Source organism: Psittacula echo, assembly GCF_963264785.1.
Source record: "Psittacula echo genome assembly, chromosome: 7".
NCBI classification, from domain to species: Eukaryota; Metazoa; Chordata; class Aves; order Psittaciformes; family Psittacidae; genus Psittacula; species Psittacula echo.
The window spans coordinates 4,545,947-4,570,510 of NC_137740.1; the positions used below are offsets into that span (position 1 = coordinate 4,545,947).

At 40.1% G+C, this 24,564-nt stretch overlaps 1 protein-coding gene across 1 annotated transcript in view; it reads right to left on the bottom strand.

Moving 5' to 3' along the window:
* Window positions 1–24,564, bottom strand: part of FGGY (FGGY carbohydrate kinase domain containing) — a gene marked incomplete at its 3' end in the record, with an annotated part of 127,351 nt that overhangs the window by 18,282 nt on the left and 84,505 nt on the right. The window contains exons 8-11 of the mRNA XM_080623025.1: window positions 19,638–19,785; window positions 17,934–18,008; window positions 14,199–14,319; window positions 11,101–11,195 (exon numbers count right to left, since the gene is read on the bottom strand). Of these exons, the coding sequence (XP_080479151.1) occupies window positions 11,101–11,195; window positions 14,199–14,319; window positions 17,934–18,008; window positions 19,638–19,785 (439 nt within the window). The remainder of the gene's footprint in view (window positions 1–11,100; window positions 11,196–14,198; window positions 14,320–17,933; window positions 18,009–19,637; window positions 19,786–24,564) is intronic.

The window sequence follows — 24,564 nt, forward strand, 5'->3', positions numbered from 1 at the left end:
TTATTTTCCAGAGTGTTTTCCCTTTGAGGGTCCCCTGTGCTTCCAAAAGCTCCAAAAGAGGTGCCATGGTTAGATCTAACCACCCCTCAGTCTGCTTAGCAAGGAGTGCATTGCCACATCACTTTACTCCATCCCTTGACAAAACAATGTGCTCCCATCAGCCCTTCCAGGCCCACACTCTTCCCTAAGATTTCTACCTGGTAAAGGACTATCTGGAAGCTGTGCAGAAACCAGCAACACAGAGCAGGTGCTCACACAAACAGGCCCTACGTGGGTCAAAATGTATTTGTGTACTGAAGGCTAGTGATGCTCCAGGGAAAGCAGCCCCTAGGAGTGCTACACATTGAGTATACCCCCCCCCCCCATAAGTCATTCCTAGCTGAAAACTGCACTTGTGAAAGCAGACAATCCAACTTAGTTGTGCTGCTCATACATGTTTACAAGGCACAGCAAGATATGGGCACAGCAGTTCTCATTATTTGTGGTGTACTGGTGTTTTTCAGTCCTCATCTGGAGGAGTATCTTTGTACAAAAATTTGCAGCTTCTGCTTTTCCATGCCCACTTGGTGGTTTGCCTTTCCTCAAAAGTGACAATTATGGACTCGCTAACCATTATGTGGACACTTGTCCCAATAAAACCAGAACACAGGCATGATGTGATTTCATGTGGATTCTCTCTGCCCGTCACTGTCCAATTTCTAGTACCAAACTGTGCCTCAGAAATGTTTAAGCACTGTGGGTGTGAAAAGCTGCTTCAAAACAAGAAAGCAAACCAGGGGTGGGAAAGGTTGTTATACATCTATATTTAAGAAGCCAGGGAAACGAGAACCTATGGCTTAGCTGAACAAAGAAAGGAGAATGAGGGTTGGAAGTTGGATTCCAATGCCTAGGATGAGGATTGCCAGTATGCTAATAAAGCAGCTGCCTTCTATTGCTAATAAGACAAATGAAGGTTATAGGATCTCCCCTCTACTATTTCAGATCCATGATTACATGAATAGAATAAAGAAAAATGTCTTTACTGTTAACCACAATAAAATGAAACGTACTGAAAACACCCAGGTAGCAAACACTAGTCTTGTTAAACTATACAGACAGGGCAAATTTTGAGAAGCAAACCTCTCTTAGACCTCTTTAGGAGAAAGGGCAACACAATATACTAAGTTATAAAACTTCTTCAAACATAGGGTGGCAAAAGTATGTTCTAGTGGTAGGAACTACTGGCATCAAATCCCACAACAAAGTGATCTTAATGTCCTTGAAAAAATTTACTGTGAAAAACCCTCCAGCATTTCAGACAGCTAATGCTGTGACTCTACATGCTTGTGCGCTGCCACAGAACAGTCTGATCCTCTGGGCTGACATAGCAAGAGTGCAAATCCCAGATGGAAAATTAATCTCACAATGTAGCCAGATTGAGTTTCCAATTCTCCAGTCCATAACTTGAAGGCTGCTCTGTTCAGCTGCTGAAGAGGTGAGGGCAGAGAGACTTTAACTTATGTGACACCCCGAACATCATTTAAGCAAGACACGCTCTGAAAAAGACCTTACTGGTTCCTGACAGTTACAAAAGATCCACGGTATCCTGCTTTGTACTCATCCTTCCTATAAAATATTGCTATCACACTTCTCCCTGCTTAAATGGCCTGGACAGAAGGGGAGTTTCAAGGTCCAAATGACTTCAGCTATGTCTCTGAGTTTGTGGGTAAAGTCTGTCCTTAAAATAGAAAGGAGATGGATCACAGTACATCTTAAAGAAAGTATCCATCTATTATGAAGACACATTTATGGTTTCCTCATATTTATGGTTTTCCTTAAGAACCGACAGGGCCAGCAAGCTAGAAAAGCTGTAAAGCTGTGATATTATTAAACTGATCTTATTCTTAGTCTGCTTGAAAAGAACAAAATAAACTAATTGTACCTCTCCTTAGACAAACCCCACCATGGTCATTTCATGGTTGGTTACAAGAATCTGCAGCAGCACAACCTGAACTATTCTAGGCTGCATATTTCTTCTGCTTGCCAGGTCTTGGGCTTACCGACAGATGAGAAGAATACTATTGGTTTAGTAACAGTCTCAACTTTGCAGATTAACAAAAGACTTACATCTTCTTCTTTGCCAACATCAGCTGATGTGAGTTTATTAAAAGCTAAAAGACGTGACAATATATGTGTTAAGCCTACAGACAGAAGAGATTATATTTATACACATATGGTTGCTTCTAACAGGGTAATCGGGTGTGTGCACACAAGATAGAGAACTCAGGTGAGGTCAGTGGAGCTCTGCCAATGTGCAAAGCCAGCTACACCTTCAGCATAAAGACAGAGGATTAAATAGATTACTTTCATCATTTGAGCAGCTGAGAGGTCTTCATTACCTCTTCAGTCCAGCCTTGTAAATGTGAAAAATAAGTCATAAAATCTTTAGCACCACTCTCAGACAGAAATAATAAACTGGAAAGCCACATTGATATCCCAAGACACAGTGCCCTGTCTCCTTCCACTGATGTCCAAATAAAAGGCCATGTTTCATTCCATTTCATTAGTGTGGTATTTCCTTAAACCACCTACTTTTCTAAAAGTAAAATGGTCACATCTTTAAGTACTGATTTCTGAGATTATAATAATAATGCCTCCAATGTTAGTACTTCTGTGCCAAATACTCAGCTATTATAAATGGGGAATTCTGTTATGGCCAATCTATTACACTGAGTTGCTGCAGCTGCCTTTCCTTGTCATTAAAGAGTTACTGAGAAATTCCAAATCTGAACATTTGTGGACTGGATGACATTTAAAATGGAGCATGCTAAGTTTCCACAAAAGGCCAGCACTTAACAAAAGACACTGCCTTTGTATCCTATTACCTACAGCATCCTCGACTGGTTTCTGAATGGGTAATAATATGACCCAATTGCAAGAGCTCTAATAGCCTTTATCGTTTCAAGATGTGTCATCTACCAGTGAGCTGTGTGTCAGATTCCTGTTTGGGCTCAGATCCAGTAAAGTACTTCAGCACATGGGCAGTCCTGCTTATCTTCAGCTGAGCTCCTTGCCTACTTGCAAGTGAGATGATGTACCTAAGTGCTTGATTGGATCAGGGCATGGGAGTAAACTGGTGTCACTCCTCTGAAATCCTGGAGCAATGCTGATTTACATTAACTGAGAATTCTGGATTATGATTATGGACTAAGATCATCTGTCATTTCAGTAGCTATACGACCTGCTACAACAAACTTTGACATTTTCTCAGACAAGTTTCTACCTGTAATAATTTCAAGTGATATAAACCAACTACAAATCATGTAATGTGACAATGAACCAAACACTATTGTGCAGCACGTACTGATCTGATGATACATCAAATGTATGACAACATATAGCATTAGACATTGCACTCCACCAAGAGCATTTAACAGCAGCAGAACTATTTCTCTCAACTCCAATATAAAAGGCAGCCAGCAGGATGATATCAAATGATGGCAGCTCTGCTTCTCATAAAAGGACCTTGGGGACTCCAAGGAGATTTGTGTATCTGCACTTCAACAGCATAGCAATGTGGAAATGTTAAAGTTAGTAAAGCAAACAGTCCTCAAATGAGAAGGGCAACAGATGTCAACCAGTATCACATGTCAGTAAACAGCAACAAGATAGAGGGTACTTTTCTTAGCACTTTTGTGAAAGCATCGTGCTATCAGCTCCAGCCACATCTCAGCTGTTTGACTCTCTACGTGTGATTTAACTCCCACCAAGAGAGAATCTCCAACCACATGGAAACACTGCCCACTGAAGTCAGCTGAAAGAAAGTAGAAATGCTTCTGTATATTTATTGTGGCTTGAAAAATGGAAAAAAAAAAGTAAAGAATCCCACTCTCAACCTGATTGAAAGCTCATTCTGTGCTTGGCAGAGACAGACAAGCATTTATATTTTTCAGCTTTAATACAGAAGGATCATCCTTAGGGCAAAAGAGTAGTTGTGATTCATCTGCTTTTTACCCTTACTGCAGAAACTTCTGCCAGTAAGGCCAAAATATGCTAACTAAAAAAGCACTCTTTGTACCATAAACACTAGGCCACAAGGAACTGGACAGTGGCCATCAAATCACTGCCTTTTAATTTTTCTCTCTCATCTATATTTCTCTAAAGATTTCTGGTAAGAAGGCAGCTGACTCTATACAAAAGCCAGAGGCATTGCCAGTATCTCAGTGGTTTCATGCATGCCATTTTGAATCTAACTTTATTACACAAGGGGGAAAAAACCCCAGCTTTCAATTAGGCAAAGATGTATTTCAGTGTGAAAACACCAAGGAAAGAGGTAAAGGGATAGAGTTCTTGTACTGCTGAGCCACTGTTTTGAGTCTAGGCCTGGCTGGCTGCAAATATACTCCCCAGCCATCGAACATCTTAGCTGCTTATGTGGAAAACAGATTGGTTTTCAGCAAGCAGTAAAGTCCACATCACCAACTGCTCATGACATCCCCTAATAGCTTTGCTGCCAGTCATGACAGAGAGAACAAGAAATGAATGGACTGTGAAGTTTCAGCTCTTTTCACCACTAGAATACTGTCTCTAACAGTAGATACAGAAACTGTGCACTGAAATATAAAGTATTTTATGGAGCACAGGTCCTGTCAATAAGGCTGATCATATACAATCCAGGAAGGAATTGTTTGAAAACTCACTTAGATAAGAGGCCATTCTCAGCCAATAGCCTTGCCCAAGGCTGGTCTCCACTAAACCTTGGGCTCAAACTCTACATGTACAGATTTGGAGCTTTTGAAGAAAGGAAGGCAAGATCACAGCATTGCAATACACTCCTTGTGGACAGCACGGTGCCTAAGAACAACCATCTCCTGCCTCTGCCTTTCCAAAATCCTCTGATTAAGGCAACAGGAGGAAAAAAAACCCTATCCCAACAGGAAGGCCTTTACTAAAAGGTGCATTAATTGGGTAAGGCAAGCCAACGAAATGATTAATTTGCTGCTCTCCTTCACGATGATGTTTACACAAGTTGATTATAGCACTTAATTACTAATTCAGCCTCCTCAAAACCAAGAGTGCTTTACATTTTTAATGAGACGAGGGAAGGCAACATTCCCTAACTCAACCAGGAGAAGTCATTTTATTTCCTCTTTTGATTTCCCAAGTTATTACCATTTCTAAGGAAAAAACTATCCCCTCCCTGATCTTTCACTCAGTTCTTGCTTTTGAAAATATGGAAATGAACAAGACACTTGTATTAATTTCAGTCCAGGACCTGACAGGTAATGCTTTGGAAGAGGAATAGAGGATCAGACCATCCACTGAAGCATGTCCATTGAAATAAGTGGAACAAAATTACACCAGTCTGCCTGATCCAGAAAGAGAAATAGCCTCATCCCTTCCAGTTCTGTCAGCAAAACTGCTGAATGCTCCCCAGTACAATTTATGGGTGTTCTTATGAAATGTTGTCTATCCACAACTGCCAGTTAGTCCATTACCAAAGTTGTGGACTAACTGTTGTGTTCTTTACATTCGTGGTAGTCTGTAACATTTGCATTGTTAAGAGGTGAATACACTGCAGATTGCATGGTCTTCCTGGCTGATCCTTTTAAAACCTGCATTATCAGTGGGTTTTTTACTTGATTTTCTCCTTTTTGGTAAACCACCTAACATCTTCCTTACACGACTGAGAGGAGATGTCCATTACATTAAGCATAACCAAGCAGTGCACAAAAAAACCTCCTCCAAGTTCCTTCAGTCCAGTGAATCGTTTCCTTTGCACCATCACAACTTTAAACCCTTTCTGCAATATATCTATATATCTCCCTCATAGTTACGGACTCTGTGCCTCTTATCCTGAACGTGAGCCAGGAGACCATGATCCACACAGCTTCTAGGGCAGCTTCCAGGGATGTGAAGTGTACCTAAGGAGTACTTCACTTGTTCAACAGCTACTGCTGCTAAATAATTCAGCTAATCTGCATTAGGTAATTACCTAACACCTCTTTCTATAGAATTCAGCTCATTTTTAGGTACTTTCAACTTGCTCTACAAAAACAATTAAAAAGCTTCCCTCCCTTATCTTTTTGCAGGATATACCCCTAAATTGCATAACAACCAAAACTAACAAAGACAAGGCTACAGCTACCTTAAAAGCCAATTTTATATCAGAAAACTCTTGTAACTATGTAGACTCTAAGTTCTACCTCAATGTTTTACACCAAAAATGATCACAGAAAGCTAACAGTATAATGTGTTATAGTAAATCATACAAAGTTTCTCCTCTTCTATACTGGCCAGTAACAGTGACCCACATTAAGATAGCAAACCTAAAATAAATCTGGTTTCATACAGGTAATTTTATTAATTGCTTTAATACGCAATTAAGCAGTAGTCAGTGGGCTGCAGGACTTTATAAGGTAATAATGCTGTTCCCTAGTGTAGGGCTTTGTCCCAAAGAGTAGGCTATCCATCAAAAAAAGAGCTGGATGGCTGCCAAATCAAACAGCACCTTCTTCCCATTTTCAATTATGTACCAGGGAGGCAGAGTAACGAGGATATACTGGAAACTTTGACATTTATTTATTGAACATTTTTCCTGAGAAGGAATTGCTGGCTCGCAAAACCGGAAACTATATTTTTACTATAGAAACAATCGCATGGAAAACCAGGATCCTGCTGCTCAGCATGAAAGGAATGGCTAGAACCAATCAATTGACCCATCGAAGCCAGCAATGTTAAGGTGATTTCATTCTCTGCAGCGTGTATGTCCAAATCCCTGTAATACAGTATATATTTCAAAAAGCCTTATGTCATGCAAATGTCATAGGTGATCTTAAGGTCCTTTCCAACCCTAACTATTCTATGATTCTATACTATTTTACAGAGCAGTGTCTTCTGTGACCCAGCTAGCCTGTGTTACACTCGCCAGCACAGCAATCAAGATGCAACTAAACCACTTAAAGGGTGTAACATTTGTAGATGCAAATTAAAAGATAACCCAAACTGCAAGAAGAAATCTAGATTTTCTCCCCTTTCCATTGATTCTAGAGACTAAACCAAACGCTGGAATGGAGATGAACTCACCACACTGAGCGTTCTTTTTGCTTTTTGGATAGAGCAATTGTTTTAATTCAGTTTTACCACAGAGGAGAAAAATGCAGAGAGAGTAAATGAAGAGGAAAATAGGGAAGTCAACATTCTTTGAAGCAACAACATATGGTGACCAGGCATGAGAGATGGAGGTTATAAATCTTTCCTTGATAGAAATACCTAAAGATGGAATTGCAGCTTCAAGGGCCTTGAGCCTTTAAACCCATACTAGAAACCTGAAAATTAACCTGTGTGTACCAAAGCCAGGTTTTTGGTACCTTTTTGCCATAACCTTCACTTCCAATGCTTCTTTGAGAATTTAGGTACTAATACAGATGTGGCCAATAGAAAGCATGAAAACCTTTGCTCCATGGATCACTCAAAATATGAATAAAAAGATATAAAAATTAAGAATTAGAACTAAATGCTGCATCCTGCGAACAGTCACTGCTGTAGTACAGAAAGGGAAAAAAAGACAGGAGATACACTGATGCTTGCTTCTTTGCGAGTAGAAACTTATTTAAGGATACCAAAGAATGGAGGAAAAGCTCTTTACTGGTTCCAGCCACTATGACCAACGGCCCAAGAAAGTGAAGGGTGAGAATCATGTTGTCCCACAAACACTTCTGATGAGGTCTATAATACAATGATATATAGGTAAGCAAGCCAAATCCTGGTGATGGAACGCCACAGGACTAAGCATCAGGAAAATACAGCAGTATGAGAGTAACAGCAATCCCCACAGCCACATACTTTACCCCTAGGGAAATATGATCCAATTCCAATGCATTTCTTAATTGTTAAGCTAAATAAAGCCTAACTCTAATTATTATATAAGGTTACCGTAGAGTTGGGTTTTCCCTAGATGACCTATAGAGTTTGATCTTCCTCTATTGAAAAGCAATGTCCTGGTAGATTTTGAGGACCATGTCCATGTACCCAAATTTCTGAGTGAAGAGCAGACTGGAACATTGGCTCTGACTTGGTTGCCCCATGCCCCAAACCCCTACTCTGACAGAATGCACAAGCAGGTCAATTCTACCATATAATTCATGTTACCTCCCCAAGGAATCACATTTAGCATGTAGACCAGCTCACCCTGAAGCATCACTCACTGTGCACGTTACTACATAGCACACATGAACCTACTTCCATATGAGATTCCCTTGCAGTTGAGTTCCCTGCTGTTGCTTTTCACTAGTGGGTTTCACGTGTCTGTTCAGCAACCACTCCCTTTGTCCTTTCAGCAGAGCATGTTAAAGCTGGACTAAGATTATCAAAAGTGATTTGGAGGGATCCTGGCTTTGGGTGCTATTTCCAAGCTGTCTTAAAGATACTTGAGTTTTAGAAAATGGAGATCAGCCAACCCATGAAAACCAGGCAGCTTTGAAGCATTTTGATTTTAACATTGAGCAGAAATGACCGAAAATCATTCTGGGAAATGTGACCAATCACTGGGACAAATACAGTAAAAATTCCCCTTCAAACAACCATAGACATAAGGGAAGAGGTTATTGGTAAAAAACCCCACCATTTTCTCCTTTACTATTAGACTGAGCAAACAAAGAGCTTTGGAAGGCACAATAATTAAGCACAAACCATCTATTATTAGAGGATGGGTAATAACCTGTATTATTTCCAAAGACTACAATAATGCTGAATGCTTGCAGCAGCACCCCTAAGAGAGGTTTGGTTTGGAGGATATGTTAGCAGAAAAATAAATGGAAGAGAAGGCCCTTGAACTGCAGTGCTACATATGCATTTATGCCTCCCCACCCCCAAAAGCCATGCATACACTTTCTTGTTTCTTGATCCCATGTAGCTGAATTCTTTATTTTTACATAATCTAACCTATTTTCTGCATGATACAACTGATATTGCCATAGGGGGAACCTCTCTAATGACAATCGTCTGAACACACACTAAGCTAAAACACTTTAGTGGGTGGTTTCTTCACACTGCCAGATGTGTTGTGGCATCCTGGACAGGATTCAGGGCCTCACCTGGCTCCCAGGGATCACCACAGGCAGTAAGATGGAAAAAAACATGCTACAAATGCCCAGTGGGATATACAATAGCAGTAATTTCCAGACTATTTCCCTCTGTTCTGTTTCAGAGACATCCCAGGGAAGCCCATGGGCTTGACCTGTAACTCAGTGAAACAAAAGGAAACTCTCCTGCTGACTAGCAAAACCTTTGGAACCAGACCTTACACAAATAGCTGCTGAAGCACTGAAAAAGGCAGAGACTCCTTATGGAGTGCTGAGGCACTGGACTGCAATTTGTACTTATTCTTTTTATTTATGTACTGGTATTAACTTACTTGATTCAATCAGGAATGGGAAGGGAGTATAAAAAGTCATGCAGTCCAGCTCCCTATAGTCACAAGTAAGCCCTTAGGGGAATTTGACTCCAGGAAGACCTTCCGAACCTGTACTTACAACAAGCCAAACCTCATTCTGATAACCAAAGAGGCAGGTACATCCTGACATATCTTAACAGTAAAAGGGCAAACACTTTTCAAATTAAAAAGTCTGTGAGAAGCCTGGTTCGAAGGATCCAGTTTCACTGAACAAGATTTCTGATTCTGACATATATTTATATGTATGTATGTATAAAATATACCTATCTCTTCTGACATTGTTGGATATGCTTCTGAAACACTACTATATAGAAGGGCAGAGTTAAAAACTGAAGGTAATGAACACACCAGAATTCTATAAAAACATATCCCAGAAAATGTCACAGCATTAGATTTTCCTAATGGCTGTGAAGACAGACAACAAAATCAGGTTTGAGATGTTCAGTTATTGCATAGTAGTGGAAAACATTTTAAACTTGGACTGAAATCACTCTGTATTTGAAGGCAGAAGATTAACAGAGAGTAAGAATTAAATATGAAGTCCTGTCATCAAAAGTTGCTACTGAAATTCCATTTATCAAAACATCTCCTTGCAGGCAGGCAGATTATTAAATGCAGCTATACATATATTGCATTATATATTTGTTGCAAGGGGATTAATTTTAATGGCAAAATTCCCATGAAAGGAAACTGTTCTTCCTGCTAACGTAAGTAGCACTGTAGAATATTCACATTTGGCAATTTCACATTTGGAACAATGTCAAACAAGGCCCAGTCCCTCAGCTTCTGTTGAGCTGTTCATTGACTCCAGTGGAACTGCACCAAGTGAACAAGGTTGAGAAAGTGATCTCCCTATTCAGAAAATACATTCAGATAAGTGTTTAATGCACCATTTCGTATCTGTGTTATAGAGAAAATTTTATCTAGGGACCATCCTGACAAATAACTGTGTCCAGTTGAATGCTGTGTACTGTTTAGTGTCCCTGTGTAGCATGAGGAAAGGACATGTCTCATTCTAGTGGAATTACTAGATGTGAAAATAGACTGGATTTGAGGCATTCAGACCCTTCCTTGGGTTTGCCTATCCTATTGTTGTTTATATAAATGCAGCTAAGTCATGCTCTGGCTGATCCACTGAACATAAAAGCCTTACTGCTACTTTTGCAACTGTTAATGGACTGAAATAACATGAATAAACATGAAGTTCCAGTCTCATTACTAACTCTGCATTCACTATGGACAAGATGAAGTATAGGTGCGTCATTTTTTACTGCATAAATAGTGCTATGTTGTTTCTTAGGTTTAACATCCCTCAGCATGAAGAAAGGAAAACAGGACAAATATAACCAAGATGAAAGTGTGACCTTCGTGCGGGATCAGAGCCCTGCCAGATTTCCTTTTTGCCTGTAAATCTGCATGGCCTAACTTCATACACAGCAGCTTTTACCTGCATGTCCCTACAGTCAAAAGACAAATGAACCTTCAACACACCTAAATAATGTACAGGGTTAAAAAGAGGGTAGAGAGTAAGCGATGTTGGCTCCTGTCCGGCTGTGCTGAAGGTACAAACTTTTCCACTTGAATTAAAGTCTGTGCATGGTGCCAAATGTCAAAATGAAAAACACACTAAAACTGGGGGGAAAAAATAATAATCAGGTACTGCATACCTGTATAGATGCAAAATCCCCAGAAGCACAGGCTCCAAGAATAGCAGCACCCACCAAAACAGACTCCACTTCTTTGGACAGGACAACAGGCTTGCCTGTACAAGAAAAAGCCAGGCCCCTGTTAGGAAGAATATAGCAGTAATATACTAACAGCACAGTAAGTAATTAAAGAAAAGACAAAGAAAAAAAGAATCAAAAGGACTTGAAAACCATGTTCACATCCTCCACTTGGAGCTACAGCCCATATAGATTAATTTAAACCTCTGCTCTGGGGTTCCAGGCTCCAAGAAAAATGCAGAATTTAAATAAAGCAATTTCAGCAAAATACTAATGCAGAACATGAAGCATACAAAGAACAATCCCCCAGCTCTTTGACATTAGCTATTTATCTCAGAGGGCTTGGTATAAACCTGTTTACCCGCACTCTCCAAACCCACGTGCCTATTAAAAACGGAGCTGGAGGGAAAAACAGGGTGGTATTCTGTTTGTTTCTTTTGCAAGGAACAAAAAACCCAGATTGTTTCTGTTTGTTTTCTAAATATATAGCCAAGAAAGGCAGCCTGGTTTTGCTGGAAGCCATGAAAATATGACGAGTAAACTCTTACAAGCTATGGATGAAATAATAAGAGAAATCTTGTCTCCCGAATTGTGCTGGAAAACAAGATTAAAACACTGGGAAAACAAACAAACAAACTCAATATATATTCTGAAGTACCATTAAAAATTATTGTTTCATTGCCCGTGGGTACTATCATGAACACGCTTCCCTTTGGTTCACACAATGCTTTCTAAGCCCTGTATTACTGGTGTAAAAACAGCAGGAAAAAGCCTAATCAAATAAAAATCATTTCTTTCTTAATAAACTTTCATAGTTCTCCTTAGAAAGCTAAACCAATAGCAGAAGTCTAAATACTTTTCTAGCTGTATTTTAGATGCTTATTCTCACTAAGCCAAAAAATGTAACATTCCTCCAGTGTTTGGCATGTGTCTGAATTTCCATTAGAGATAATTTCATGCAGTGAATGAGGATGTAAACACAGCAACGGGGGGAGTGAATAGCCTTAATGATATTATGCCCCTAAAAATGCTGCTCCTGACAGCCAGCTCTAAGATTAGAAGGAGCTGAAATCTGGAGGAAGATCTAAAGTGGGCCACAAGCAACTTCTACAGAGGAAAAGGCACGTCACACTTTTCAAAATGAGAAGTAAAATTATTGAGACAAGAAACAATTATTGATAAAAGCATATTCACTTTGCACCCCAAGCATTCAGGTACACGATGCTAACTTTGCAGTGTTCCACCAGTGTAAAGTTCTTTACAACCATCTTTCAGTGAGGGACATAAAGGTGTCGCGGGGGTCTTCATGCCTTTTCTTCCCACAGGCAACAGTGATGGGGAAAGAAAGTGGATATGGAGAGACCTTGTTGTTTGATTGCTGGAATGACTATTAACTGAACTAGTGGAATTACAGCACCCCTTCAATTTTTGTGATCGAACAAATCCACCTGAAAAACACGAGTGGAGGATCAGTCACCTGAGCATTCCTCCAGTTCAGACAGAGCACAGCTCAGGACTTGGGTCAGCTTGGAAGAGAACAGTCTAAAACTGAAGCTAAGAGCTCCGTGGCTGGCTGCCAGGCATTGAGGCAGTAAGCAATTTCCAGTGTGCTCTAAAATTTGCTGCACATTTCCTGCATCATCAGAATGAATACAGAATTCTTACCAGGCAAACAAAAAGATCAAGATACTTTTTAAGTGCCCTGCGAAATGATCTATTGGATGTCTGCATGGCTGAGTCATGGGCATTTGCTGCTAACAATAATATATTCAGATTTTTTTCTTTTGGGCAAAGAATGGGGGATTGATCCTGGAATGTTAGTTATTTTATCTGATAGGCTCTAATGAGTTCAACATAACCACGAGCATTTCAGTGAGATGAACTCTGACATCCCTTGTCAGTCACTGATTTTACAAATGGGGGAGAACTCCAGACTGCAAAAAGGCCTTTTTGTACTGAATTGTACTTGGCCATTAGTTACAGTCAAAGAACTTCTGATTACATTTTAATCAGAATACCTTTTCACAGATCTTTTGTTTCACACATCGTGAACCAGCATCCCAACTCGACACATAGCTGAAATTCACCTAAAATGGTTGAGTTCCACAGGGAAAGGCACAGACTTGACAACATTATTTTTCACAAACCCAAAGTGTCACTTTGATCACAATGCATTTAGTGAGTTTTAAGGTCAATAGGCATTATGCTTTTTGCTTCTCCATTTCTGTTTTCATCTCAGGTAAGTACATAAAGCGTATTTTCATCTTCCCTCCTGCATCAAGGCTATGAAGTGTGGTTTGATGTTAGGACAAGTCAGATCCCCAGACCTAATGCCCCAAATCTGAGCCTTCAACTTTATTCATGACAGCTCAAGTGGTCTGAATTTGACATATACCCAAAGCACACATCAGTCAAAGTGGCTTTGAAGCCCTTTACACTAAATTTTGTTATTTTTTCCACATTTTTAAAACTATATTCAACTGACTCCCAGGTGTGCTGAGATGTCCAACACACACAGGCTTAAGGGAGACCAAGCCTGAGGCTTCCTGTGATGAACCACATACCCAGACCTTCCACCAATCAGTTATTCTACAAAACCAAACGCAGCACCATGCAGGAGCAGGAACCCAGGAATTGTGGCCTAACCCCTACTAATAATACAGACATGGAAGCAATTTGGAAAAGAATTGTTCTATAGAATGGATACAATGCCCAGCATGAGCAGGAACTGTCAGAACTCCAAAAGAACTCTAATAGGATGAAGCTAACGGAGGCTTTAATAAAACACAACTTATGCAAAACATGCTTACAAAATGTAATGGGCATTATTCTCATCTAAAATCCTGAAATATGACTGAATGGAATAATTTCTATAGAAAATTTCAGATTATCTTTTATAAATCTGATTGTGAAAAACATTTCAGTGCACACTTCTTGGCCAACCAGCTAAATACACTTCTATATAAAGAGAGTCTTTACTTTTCCAAAGACAAAGTATTCAGCCATCTAAAGTAGTTTATACTCCTTTTCCTCTAACTCACCAGTAATGTCAGCATGCATCTGCACAAAGAGAGGGTTCTTGCTCAGCCCACCGCACAGGAACAGCGTGTTGATATGATGCCCCGCAGCCTGCATTGTTTCCAAAATATGTCTTGTTCCTAACTTCAAAAAGGGGGAAAAAACACAAAAAGAAACCAGATGAGCACAGGAGAGCAGCCATGGGAACAGATCTTAAAGCTCAGTTTGCTATAAAGAATGATACTATTAACTGCCCCTACCAGTAACCAGGGGATTGGGAACAGGACTGCAAGGCTATGGAATCTGCCCAGCTTCCAGCCAGGAACACGCATTGAAATTAAGGAGAAAAATGAAACGGATGGCACAAAGAACTGGGAAATACACGGGCACAGCACATTGCGGGAAACATCTTGGGGCTGGCTGAAGGAGTGGAGACTTAGCAGTTCACATTAACATGTGGAAATGGGGCTTGCAGGGAAGTACTGACAAAGCTGAAGCCTTTGGATTTATAAGGGATTACAAGAAGGGATGATGAGAAGACAGAGGAATAGGCACCAGGAAGAACTGATGGCAGTGATAAGCAGCTGTTTTGACCAAGCACAGCTGAGTAGGGAAAACATTTCCAGATCCAAAACTAAAACCTGCCTGGCAAAGACATCCCCACTAAAACCTTCTATTTACTTGGGATAACAGTATCTGAAAATAACTTTCGGTAAAGAGATTCTGAGTCTGAGGCCAAATAAGAAAACAGAACAAAAAAGGGAGCAAATAAAAACTTGTATTTTCTGTCTTTTCAGCAAAAAAGGAAAACCTGAGGAATTTTGTCTTGGCTTTACTATTTCTCTTGGCCTTTGCCCTATGCAAAATAAAATGTTCCATTTTATGTTGGGATTAATTGAAACATCTAAAATGTAGGCATATTTTTAAACTTCTCATTTACAGTCCCCATTCTGAGAAACCCAAATTAGAGCAGCTCCGTGTTCCGCTCTGTGAACGATGAAAGCAAATGCTTTGCCGTTTTAAAACAATCTTTCCTCTTTCTGTTTGCTTTGCTTGCCTCCAACTACTCACCCAAGTCAACCTTCTCCCCCTTTCCTCTTGCAAGAACATTTTCCATTTCTTTGACAAACTGTTTGTCCAAAACTAATTCCCAGCTCTTTAGAATACCTTGGAAGTTAATTCTGAAGCTCAGACTTGACAACACGCCAAATTCCAGCCAACTTTTTGCCCAGGCTGACTCTTTGTAGGGAGGTTCCCTACAAAACATGATCTGGTCAAAGTCTTCATCAACTGTCACGTAAGTTTTCTTTATGCTATGCTGCAGGTTCATTACAAGGTCTGCAGCCTGCAATAAACCCCTCTTCAAATAGAACTACTGGAAATTGGAGGGAGCAGAGTTCCATCAGACTGGAGACATTCACTATGAATGACTGGCACCATTCTGGAGAGGTCTTCAGATACGTTTTGGTTTCTCAGGCAAGCGGTTAGGAGGAACTTTAGCAGCCGCAACAGCAGCTGACTAAATCCATCACTTCCCTATGGACACAGAGGGCTAATTTCCAAATTACACAGCCACAATTTTAATTATGGAAAAATAAACTGCTCCAAAAAGAGCCCGTCTCCTCCGAATGAGCCTGACAGCCACAATTATATCTCTGATCGTGTTCTCATCCGTCTTAACTGTTGCATCGCATTTGGCAATGAATGGTTAAAAGGATATTCTCTTCCCCTGCTTCTGAAATTCAAATTTATGAACAACTTCTCTCCCAACACACACACGTCAAAGACCCTTAGAAAGAACACGCTGTGAAAATGATTTTGTGTTTACCTGCCTGGAAAATTGTATTCACATCGCAAGTTAAATTAAAGCCAGACTTATTTCACTGTGGGTGGGGGGGAACTAATTTAATCCTGGATTGGAGAAAATGCAAATTGAGGGGCTTCAAATGCAAATGTTATATAAAAAGAAAAAAGCTTCTCCTGCTGAAAAGAAAACCAGAGATTAACATTCTGTGGGCAGGCCTGAGTCTTTTACAGCACTTCTGCTTAGGTTTAAGTTTTATCTTGCATCCATTGAAGACATTTAATGGTACAGGATTGGGGCTGTCCTGAGCTAGAACTGTTTCCATCCACAAAAGTGAAGCTAAAATTGGGAGGGACAGAGTATAGGAGGAAAATGAAATTTCCCAGGTATCACATTAGCAATGAGTAAACGCATTAAGTCGAACCTGAGCCTACTCTGTCTACTTTTTAGTTACTGTTTCAATAGTGCTCTAGGAAAAATGAACTTCCATTGACTTAAAGAAAACCTCTTATATTAAACCTCACCATCAGCACAATCAGCTGTCAGAAAGATGCTGAATATAGCGTTCAATAAAGTAGTTGTGTTTCACAGTAAAATCGGAGTTGTATCATATAGTGAGATAATAGGTGGCTTTCCCAGGATTTCCAGCAGGGAACGTTTCCACTTCGTTAGCACGATACAATAACAGAGGCACCTGTTCCACACTGGAAAGCTTCTTTCAGGGGCAGTATCAGTCCCTGGCATTGTTTAAACTCTCCTAGACATTCTTATTGAAATGGTGGGATTATACAGAAGCATCAGGTATAACCAAGCCACATTCATCTTCAAAAGGATCCAAACTCACAACAACAAATTCCAGGCCAGGGTGAAGTTATTTGCTGAAGAGGGAAGGTTAACACATAACATGTACAATCCGCAGGGAATTTACAGCAGCCGCCCACCCTCTCTATCCCAGATGGCTGACCCAGCCTAGCAAAGTTGTTGTTTAACCAGCAGAGGAGTTTGGAAGTTTCCCAATGAACAGACTTTTGTCAGGAAAACTCCCCAATTCATCAAACTGTCAATGGTCTGCAAAAACACCTCAAGGTCTGCAGACTTAGGGAAAAAAAAAGAAGAAATCACAAAAAGGATGTCAAAGAAATGTGGGTTTCAGTCACCAAATCCCTGGGGATAGCACACCCCATTGAAAATACCCTGCGCCAGGTTTCAAAACAACTTCTTTGACCCAGGTTTTCACTTCCAAATAGAACTTCTTGTGAACTGGAAGTCCTGGGTCTGAGAGAAAATTAGGGCAGAAACAAGTGTTCCAATAAAATTACCCATCTCTGCATGTCAGCAAACACCCAGGACGTTTCATACAGTCTCCTTGTCTGCCTTTACAGAAATGCACCACAGGCTGGAAACACTGCACAGGAGACAAGCGCCTGCCTTGCAGCAGGGAAACCAGGGAGCAATGAGATTTGGTCTGTTCGGTCTGTAGCCTTATGAACTGAATCACAGCCCCACTCTGACTCGCTGTGGTACGAAGTTGTGACTCATCTAACAGGCGAGCAGGGGAAATCCATGGATTTGGGAACAATCTGAAGCTGAGGCATTTTAGGGGAGAGCAAGTTCCTGCATACAATTGCCAAAGGTATTTCTTCCCCCACTCTCTTAGATTACTTCTAGCAGCCCACAATGGTAACACTGCCCCATGCAGTATCAGCCTCTTCCCTCACATCTGCAGTAAGGCAAAAGCTCCATTTACCAAATTTCCATAAGAAAACTTTTTAGGGGACATTATCCTACAGTTGGGAGTAGTCACCAATGTGGGTAAATAACATCTTGCTCCTTTAAGAAGTCCATTAAGTGAATTCATCTATTATTAGAAATCTGTTTAGCAGAAGGGAATGATCAGTCTGCCACAGAACATGAGACAATTCATTTATTCCTTTATGCACTTAAAATGGCTTACAGCAATGGCTTGAATCGTGGCCAAGTAGATAAGGGCAAGTTCATCCAGACCCTGAGACAATGTTAGTCCAACCACCTGTGCAAAGATCAAAAAGAAAATGCACAAATCCAGCCAAAGTAAAAACTCTGTTATTTGCTATGGTTTCTTGTTGTAACAAGTTTTAAGTGCTCATTCTAAGCCTTACTTTTGTGAGCTGTACACATAATGTTATGTTAAACATGTTATTCCTGATCTGGGGAAGAACCACATATATTGTTCTTGCTCTTGCAAAGAAATAAAGAACAAACAGCATATTGTATGGGATTAGAGCTAGATTAACCCTGACGGGTTTATGTTACGACTCAGATATTGCTCGTGAATGCATTTAATGTAATAATATGAAAATGCTATTACATAAGAATAACTTTTTAAAAGCATTTCTCCCCCTCCCTTCCAAGCACCCTAACACTGGAACACGATTAATAATTAAAGACTGTATCTTAACCTCCTTTATTCTGACATAAATCAATAGTGCACTGTAGTTACTCTGGATTCGTATCAGCATAGGCAAGATCTGAATGCAGTCATAACTGCAGCAGTAAAACTTGTGGCTATTACCAGTATTTGCATACAGTCACCAAAGGAATTCTGATCCTGCTGCAACATATAATTCTTTCATAAAATATTACAGGTATTATTAGGACCCAAAAATATATAAACCATCCATTTTTTTTTAATGTTTCCGTCATTCATGATTCAAAACTTGTTGTAGTTCTTACACCTACCCTTTTCCGATCTCAGCCTCAAATACAGCAGGTTTTGGTGCTGGTGAGTCGCTCGAGATGCTTACTTCAAGGACAATATGCCATTTTGAAGTACATGTTTTCATTAATCACCAGCTATTTTAATATCATCAAATTACACCCTTATGATATTCTTCTGTGACAGTTCTGCACAGTAACACCCTGGCTCGTAACCTGCCCAATCTACGACCGTGAAGTTCAGTGAAGAGAAACATCCAGCATCTCAAGAGGGGCTAAAAATCTCCCCAGCAGAGATTCTCTGGTGAGCTTCCAAAGGCTGCTCTTCCCGGCCCCACACTGCAATGCTCTGAAAATGTCTTTGCACAGAACACAATATTTCAATCCCTTTGAGTCCCACAAGCAGCAAGTTTAAAACCACAGCTCAGAATCAGATCAGGTTTACCTCTGACCAAAGATGTATGAAGCACCGCAGTTGCATATTTCCCATCACAAGAGCATCTATGCCCATTTTTAACAATAAGCAGAGGAGTTTTTCAGGGTCTGTTGAAATTTACTCCCCAACAACTCTAATACAGCACATTTACTGAATATTTGTGTTTAAATCAAGCAATCTCTCCTCAGAAGATTTCATTCCCTTTCCAGATAGACAAATTCATTGCAAAATGCAGTAGGCAGGTGAATTAACAACAGCAACACTGCTAGTCAGTGCTCTGAAATGTGATTCCTAGGAAAGATACAGAGACACACACACAACACTCCTTATATTGTTAGAAAAGAAATGTGGCCGTAGTGATAGCTACAAGGATCTACGATTTTCTACTGAAACGTTAGAAATGCAGCAAGAAACTCAAATCCTATGGGATAGTTTAAATAGCTAAAGGAGGAGTATGCGCCTTCCAAACTTTTTTTTCCCCTTTTTCCCCCAGTATTGACCCTTTTGCAAAGACAAGCTGTTTCTTACCATGCCCTTTAGTGTCAGATCTGTTAAGGGAGATCTGTTACCATGGAAATCTGGCCAAACATGTAAATCAACAGTGAGGAAACCCACAGGCAAAGATTTCTTAATCAGATCCAGGTGACTGTTCAAGTATGTATATATACTGTGAGCACTGGAAGAAAAAACAAGTTGGAAAAGAATGGCGGAGGTTATTCATCAAACATAAAGCATTGGTACCACCATCAAATGCAGAAACCCCATCAAAGAACAGCAAATCCCAGATCTAAAACAAAAAGGGGGAAAAGCAGAACCAACGGCTTGTGGAGCCCGTGGCACTGCAGAGTGTGGGCAGTGGGGATGCCTATCTGCACATCCCTTCAACAGGCCATCCTGATTCCGTGGTTTCTCAGGATGAGGGGAGATAATGGCAGTTTGTGATCCTGAGTTTGTACATTAACTCCTACAGGTCACTAGGTGAGCCAGAGCTGTTTGGTATTTTGGGGGCTGGTGATGCTTGTCTTCAATAGATGCTGACTCTGTGAAAGAGAAAGCTGAGAGAGAGGAGTCAGGAGGATTCCAGACATGGGATGATGAAAATGAAAAATGAAAATCAAATTCCTTTGCAAATGTTTAGGAATTGCTCTGATTAATCAATAGCACTGGACTTAGAGCTTTCCTTCTTTAAACCATAATTATTTCAGTGTGTGTTATGATTAAAATGCAGCACTAAGGGTGGAGGACAGAAAGCAAGTGGCTGCTATTTTAGGGAGGAGCCGAACATGGCCCTAAATATGATTGTATCTAAGTGCAGATGCTACACCCAACACCACAATATCCAACAGACTTTTTCCTGGACCAAGAGTAATCTTAGGATTAATGGTGAATTCTTCAGTGCTTTGGCTTGCAGTGACTCCAGTGACATTCCATTTAAAAAATGTTGCAATTATGCTCAGAATATTTTTCCAAACCCTCCTACTGTCATAAACAGATTCCTATATATTTTTCAGCTCCTTGGAAATCTCCAAGAGGGGCATTTAATTCTAGACATGTGGGTCAATAAGAGCATCTAACCCTAATTACAATTGATTAGTCATTGTCTCATCCACTGTAGACCCAAACAGTGATATTCATTTAGCCTCTACATGTATATTCAATCATGCACTAATGAGATCCCTAAGGGAATTTGGCATATGCTTTACTAGTTTGACTTCTGACCTGCTAGCAGCTGTATATTTATACTTTGCATTCAAGCATTCAGCTGCATGTTTTTTCAATTATACCTTACCATGTGTACGCTATCAGAGGATATCATTCAAAATGAAGTACACTTGGAAGACATTAAAATAACTAATTTACATCATTATTCGCGTACTTTAAAATGTACTTTATGTGTCTTCCTGGACCTGAATTATGATAATTTTGTAGGTCACAATCATTTTTCCCTCCTTGTTGTAAAGTGGCCCTGTTTTCTACATCCCTAGGGACGGCACTATAAGCAGTGCATGCTAAGGACAAAGTCATTTTGTTTCCAGTCTAAATCATGCCTTGACTATAGGGAGGAAAAGAAAGGAGAGCTTCGCTCAACCGCTGACCCACCAGGCATCCCAGCTTCTATCTGATCACCATCCTGCTTGATTACCCTCGTGAGGATTAGCCATTCGTGCAGCTCTGGCAGAACACAAGGGCTGTACAAAAGAGGCTGAAGTTCAGCCAAATAGGCTTAAGACTCACATAATCTTGGAATTACACTTTTTCACACCTTTTTTCTGCCCTCTACATATAGATATGGGTTCAGGGCACTACGTTTGGACTGAGTGACTGGCAAAAGCCTTCAAACACTCTCTAGTTCCAGTTTCTACTGTGTTTGTATTATACATAATATTACACAATCAGCTCTCTGGAGCTTCTTCTATTCAGTCCTAGGAGAAGGTATCAGTAGCAGCTGGATCTGACTTGCAGAATTGAGCACAAGCTATTGCTATTAAAAAGGAACTATGTGGAGAGTGGAGAATGAGAGATCAATGCAAGTTCGCCCAGGGTTTTGTTCATATTTGGGACATAACTGCAGAAAGCAACAAGAGGTTGGTACTGAATGTTTAGGAATTCTGGAAGACGCCAGCAGGTATCTTTCAGGAAAAAGCAAATCTAAAAATACTAGATTTCTAAATCTAAAAAAGGGCTCTAAAACATCTAGAGGTACAGAGAACAGCCATAATACGACCGTTATATTCTGCTTGAAAGACCCCAGATCTTTATGATACCTTGCTGATCTGATACCCTGTGTATAACTTCAATGCTTAATTCAGGAGACATCTCTTTAGATGGGGAAATGACATCAAGAAGTGTAGGAAGGAAATCCTAGCTTTGCTTCACAAAGCGCCAAAGGGCATATAGTCTTTGCTGTCAAACAGTCAGACACTTTTTTCCTCCAGAAGATTAAAAACTGTGATTCTAGGAAACAGAAGGATTTAAAGTTTAAAGCAGAAATGATCATATTATTTCTTCATTTCCTCCTTTAGCCTGGCTGTACAGGTTGCAACGTTTTAGTGCTGGCTGGATGGCAGACCTACACAATATATAGATTGAAGAGCAAAAGTCCTTATACACACAGCAATTTCTGCAACTCACTGGATTGCAAGGGAAAAAAACAAGTTCTGTTGGTCAGAGTATACCAATTACTTAGACCGAATGCTGAACCTACAGCTGTCCAGAAAATCCACATGTAATTCAACCCTCTCCACTTCCAGTAAAAGAAGGGAAGAGAGAACATAGGAATAGCACTGGGAGGGCTGCACAAGGCTGGTCTTCAACACAAGTGGTCAGTAGGAGCTGGTTTCTGGCAAGTCTTTCTAAGCTGCTCGTGCCCTAACAAGTTACCACAAACTACTGGAACAGTGATAAATGCAGCTTGCAAACTCTTGCTTCTGGTGTAGGCAAAGGAGCAGAAGCCTGCTCAGCAGAGCTTCTGAGACCAGCTGCTCAGCAGGCAGCTTGCCTTTCCCAAACCTACTTATTAGCAGCATTGGGAGCCTGGGAAAAAGGAAAGAAAGGTTTCGGAAGGTAGAAGTAGGTGAGAGGCAGCAGCAAGGAAGAGGCACAGATTTGTGACCTCAGACTTTAGCGATCCAGACATGCATGTGCTTTTTGTCACTACAAAAGCAGCTTAACTCTTCACTGTGTTGCACCTCGCATGGGATGTAAAGGTAATACACAGCTGCACATGTAGGTATGGAATTCTCATTCTGTTTTCTTTTGATGACCATTGGCAATGGCTGAACAGAAGACAGAAATTCCTACACCCACACAGAGAATACACTAAATATAAAACCTGATTCTCTGAAATATTCTGCTGAGATTTCCAGGCAAATAATTTATCATCATCACCAGCAATCCCCCAAAGCAGGACACAATGTTCTTATTAAGTATATCACTTAATGTAAGTAAATACATACTCCAAAGGCTGGGCTAACACTGTTCACTTGCATAGCTACTGCTGCTAGTCCCTGCGATGAGGCTGAAGCTTGTGCTCCATGTACAGAAGGAAATGAAGAAATATGGAGAAAAATTCCATTTAAATCATGAAGTTCCTGATTTTTGTGTGTTCAAATAAAGTTCTTTATCAATTTAATCACTATTAGTGAAGAACAGGAAGAAAGAGAATTGAGGAAACTAAGAAGAAACTTGCTTACTAAATTTACAGCTATCCAAACATTTCATTAGGAGAGTAATAGCTGCAAAACATAAAAATACCATTGAGCAAATTAACTTTATAAAATATTATCATCTTTTTTGTAAAATACTAGAAACCCTTTTATCAGTTGTGTCCTTTGCAGTTGTACTAACCACAGAGACTCAAATCCAAAGTTGTAACACCATACACTTGGATAAGATGAAGTTCTGCTCCCCATATTCTGTATTTAGTGTCCTATTCCCATCATAGTCCAAGCTTTTTGCACTATGAGTTGTGGTCAGTTCAGTATTAGACCTAATATAGACAAGCTGGCTACTCTATACTCAGTTTTCCAACGCACAAAAGAAGTGGTTTATCCTGGCATTACAGTCTAAACTAATTGTTTGTCTTCATACGTGGGCACTGGAAAAACGGCCTGGAAGCCACAAGTTTGCAAAAAAACCCCAAACAAAACAAGCCCCCAAACAAGTCATTCCAAACATACACTGATGTATTTATTTCCTGATTTCCTTTTTTAAAGAACAATAAAGAGAATTCTAGGAAGCATGAGTCTTATTTCAGATGAAATGAAGTCCAATATATTTCTTGGAATCCTGGTCAAGTTGTTAGCAAACAAATAAGGCATTGGGCACTACAAAGGAAGGAAGGGTCATCCAGAGAAACCAGGTAGATTTATCTCCCCAGGGAGGACTGAAAATCACTGTATAGCTGCATGCACTTGATACATCTATCAGGGCTGACTCATGCCTTTTAGATCAGAGTGACAAACTGAAGATAAATTGCTGTGTTTGCTGGGTTTTTCTTTAGTCTAAGGAGGAAAAAGAAATCAGAATAAAATTTTCATCCAATCTGCCAAGTGTTCAGCTAAGATCTCTCTGGGAGTGAGATGAACCATCTTAAAAGGAATCCAAGCCAAAAAAGCTTGAGAAAATCCAGATCTGACAGAAGTGTCTGGACTGTCTTTGTCCACTTCTAAAGCAGACCAAACTAAATTGCACACTGTACAGCCTCCTGCTCAAGGAATCCTCGAATTACCTCCAATTCACTCCTACATCTCAAGTTTTGTCTGAAATTCATCCTGATTTTCTCTGTTCTATTTGAGCTGCCATGCAGGAGTTTTCCATACAGTGGCTCTACCTTCTTTTAGATGTCTGTTCCAAAATATTGAATAATATATTCCTAATTAAGCTATATCGCATCCTTGAAGCTTAACAGGGTCACCTACAAATTAAGACACATCATTAGCCTAAGGCATAAAGG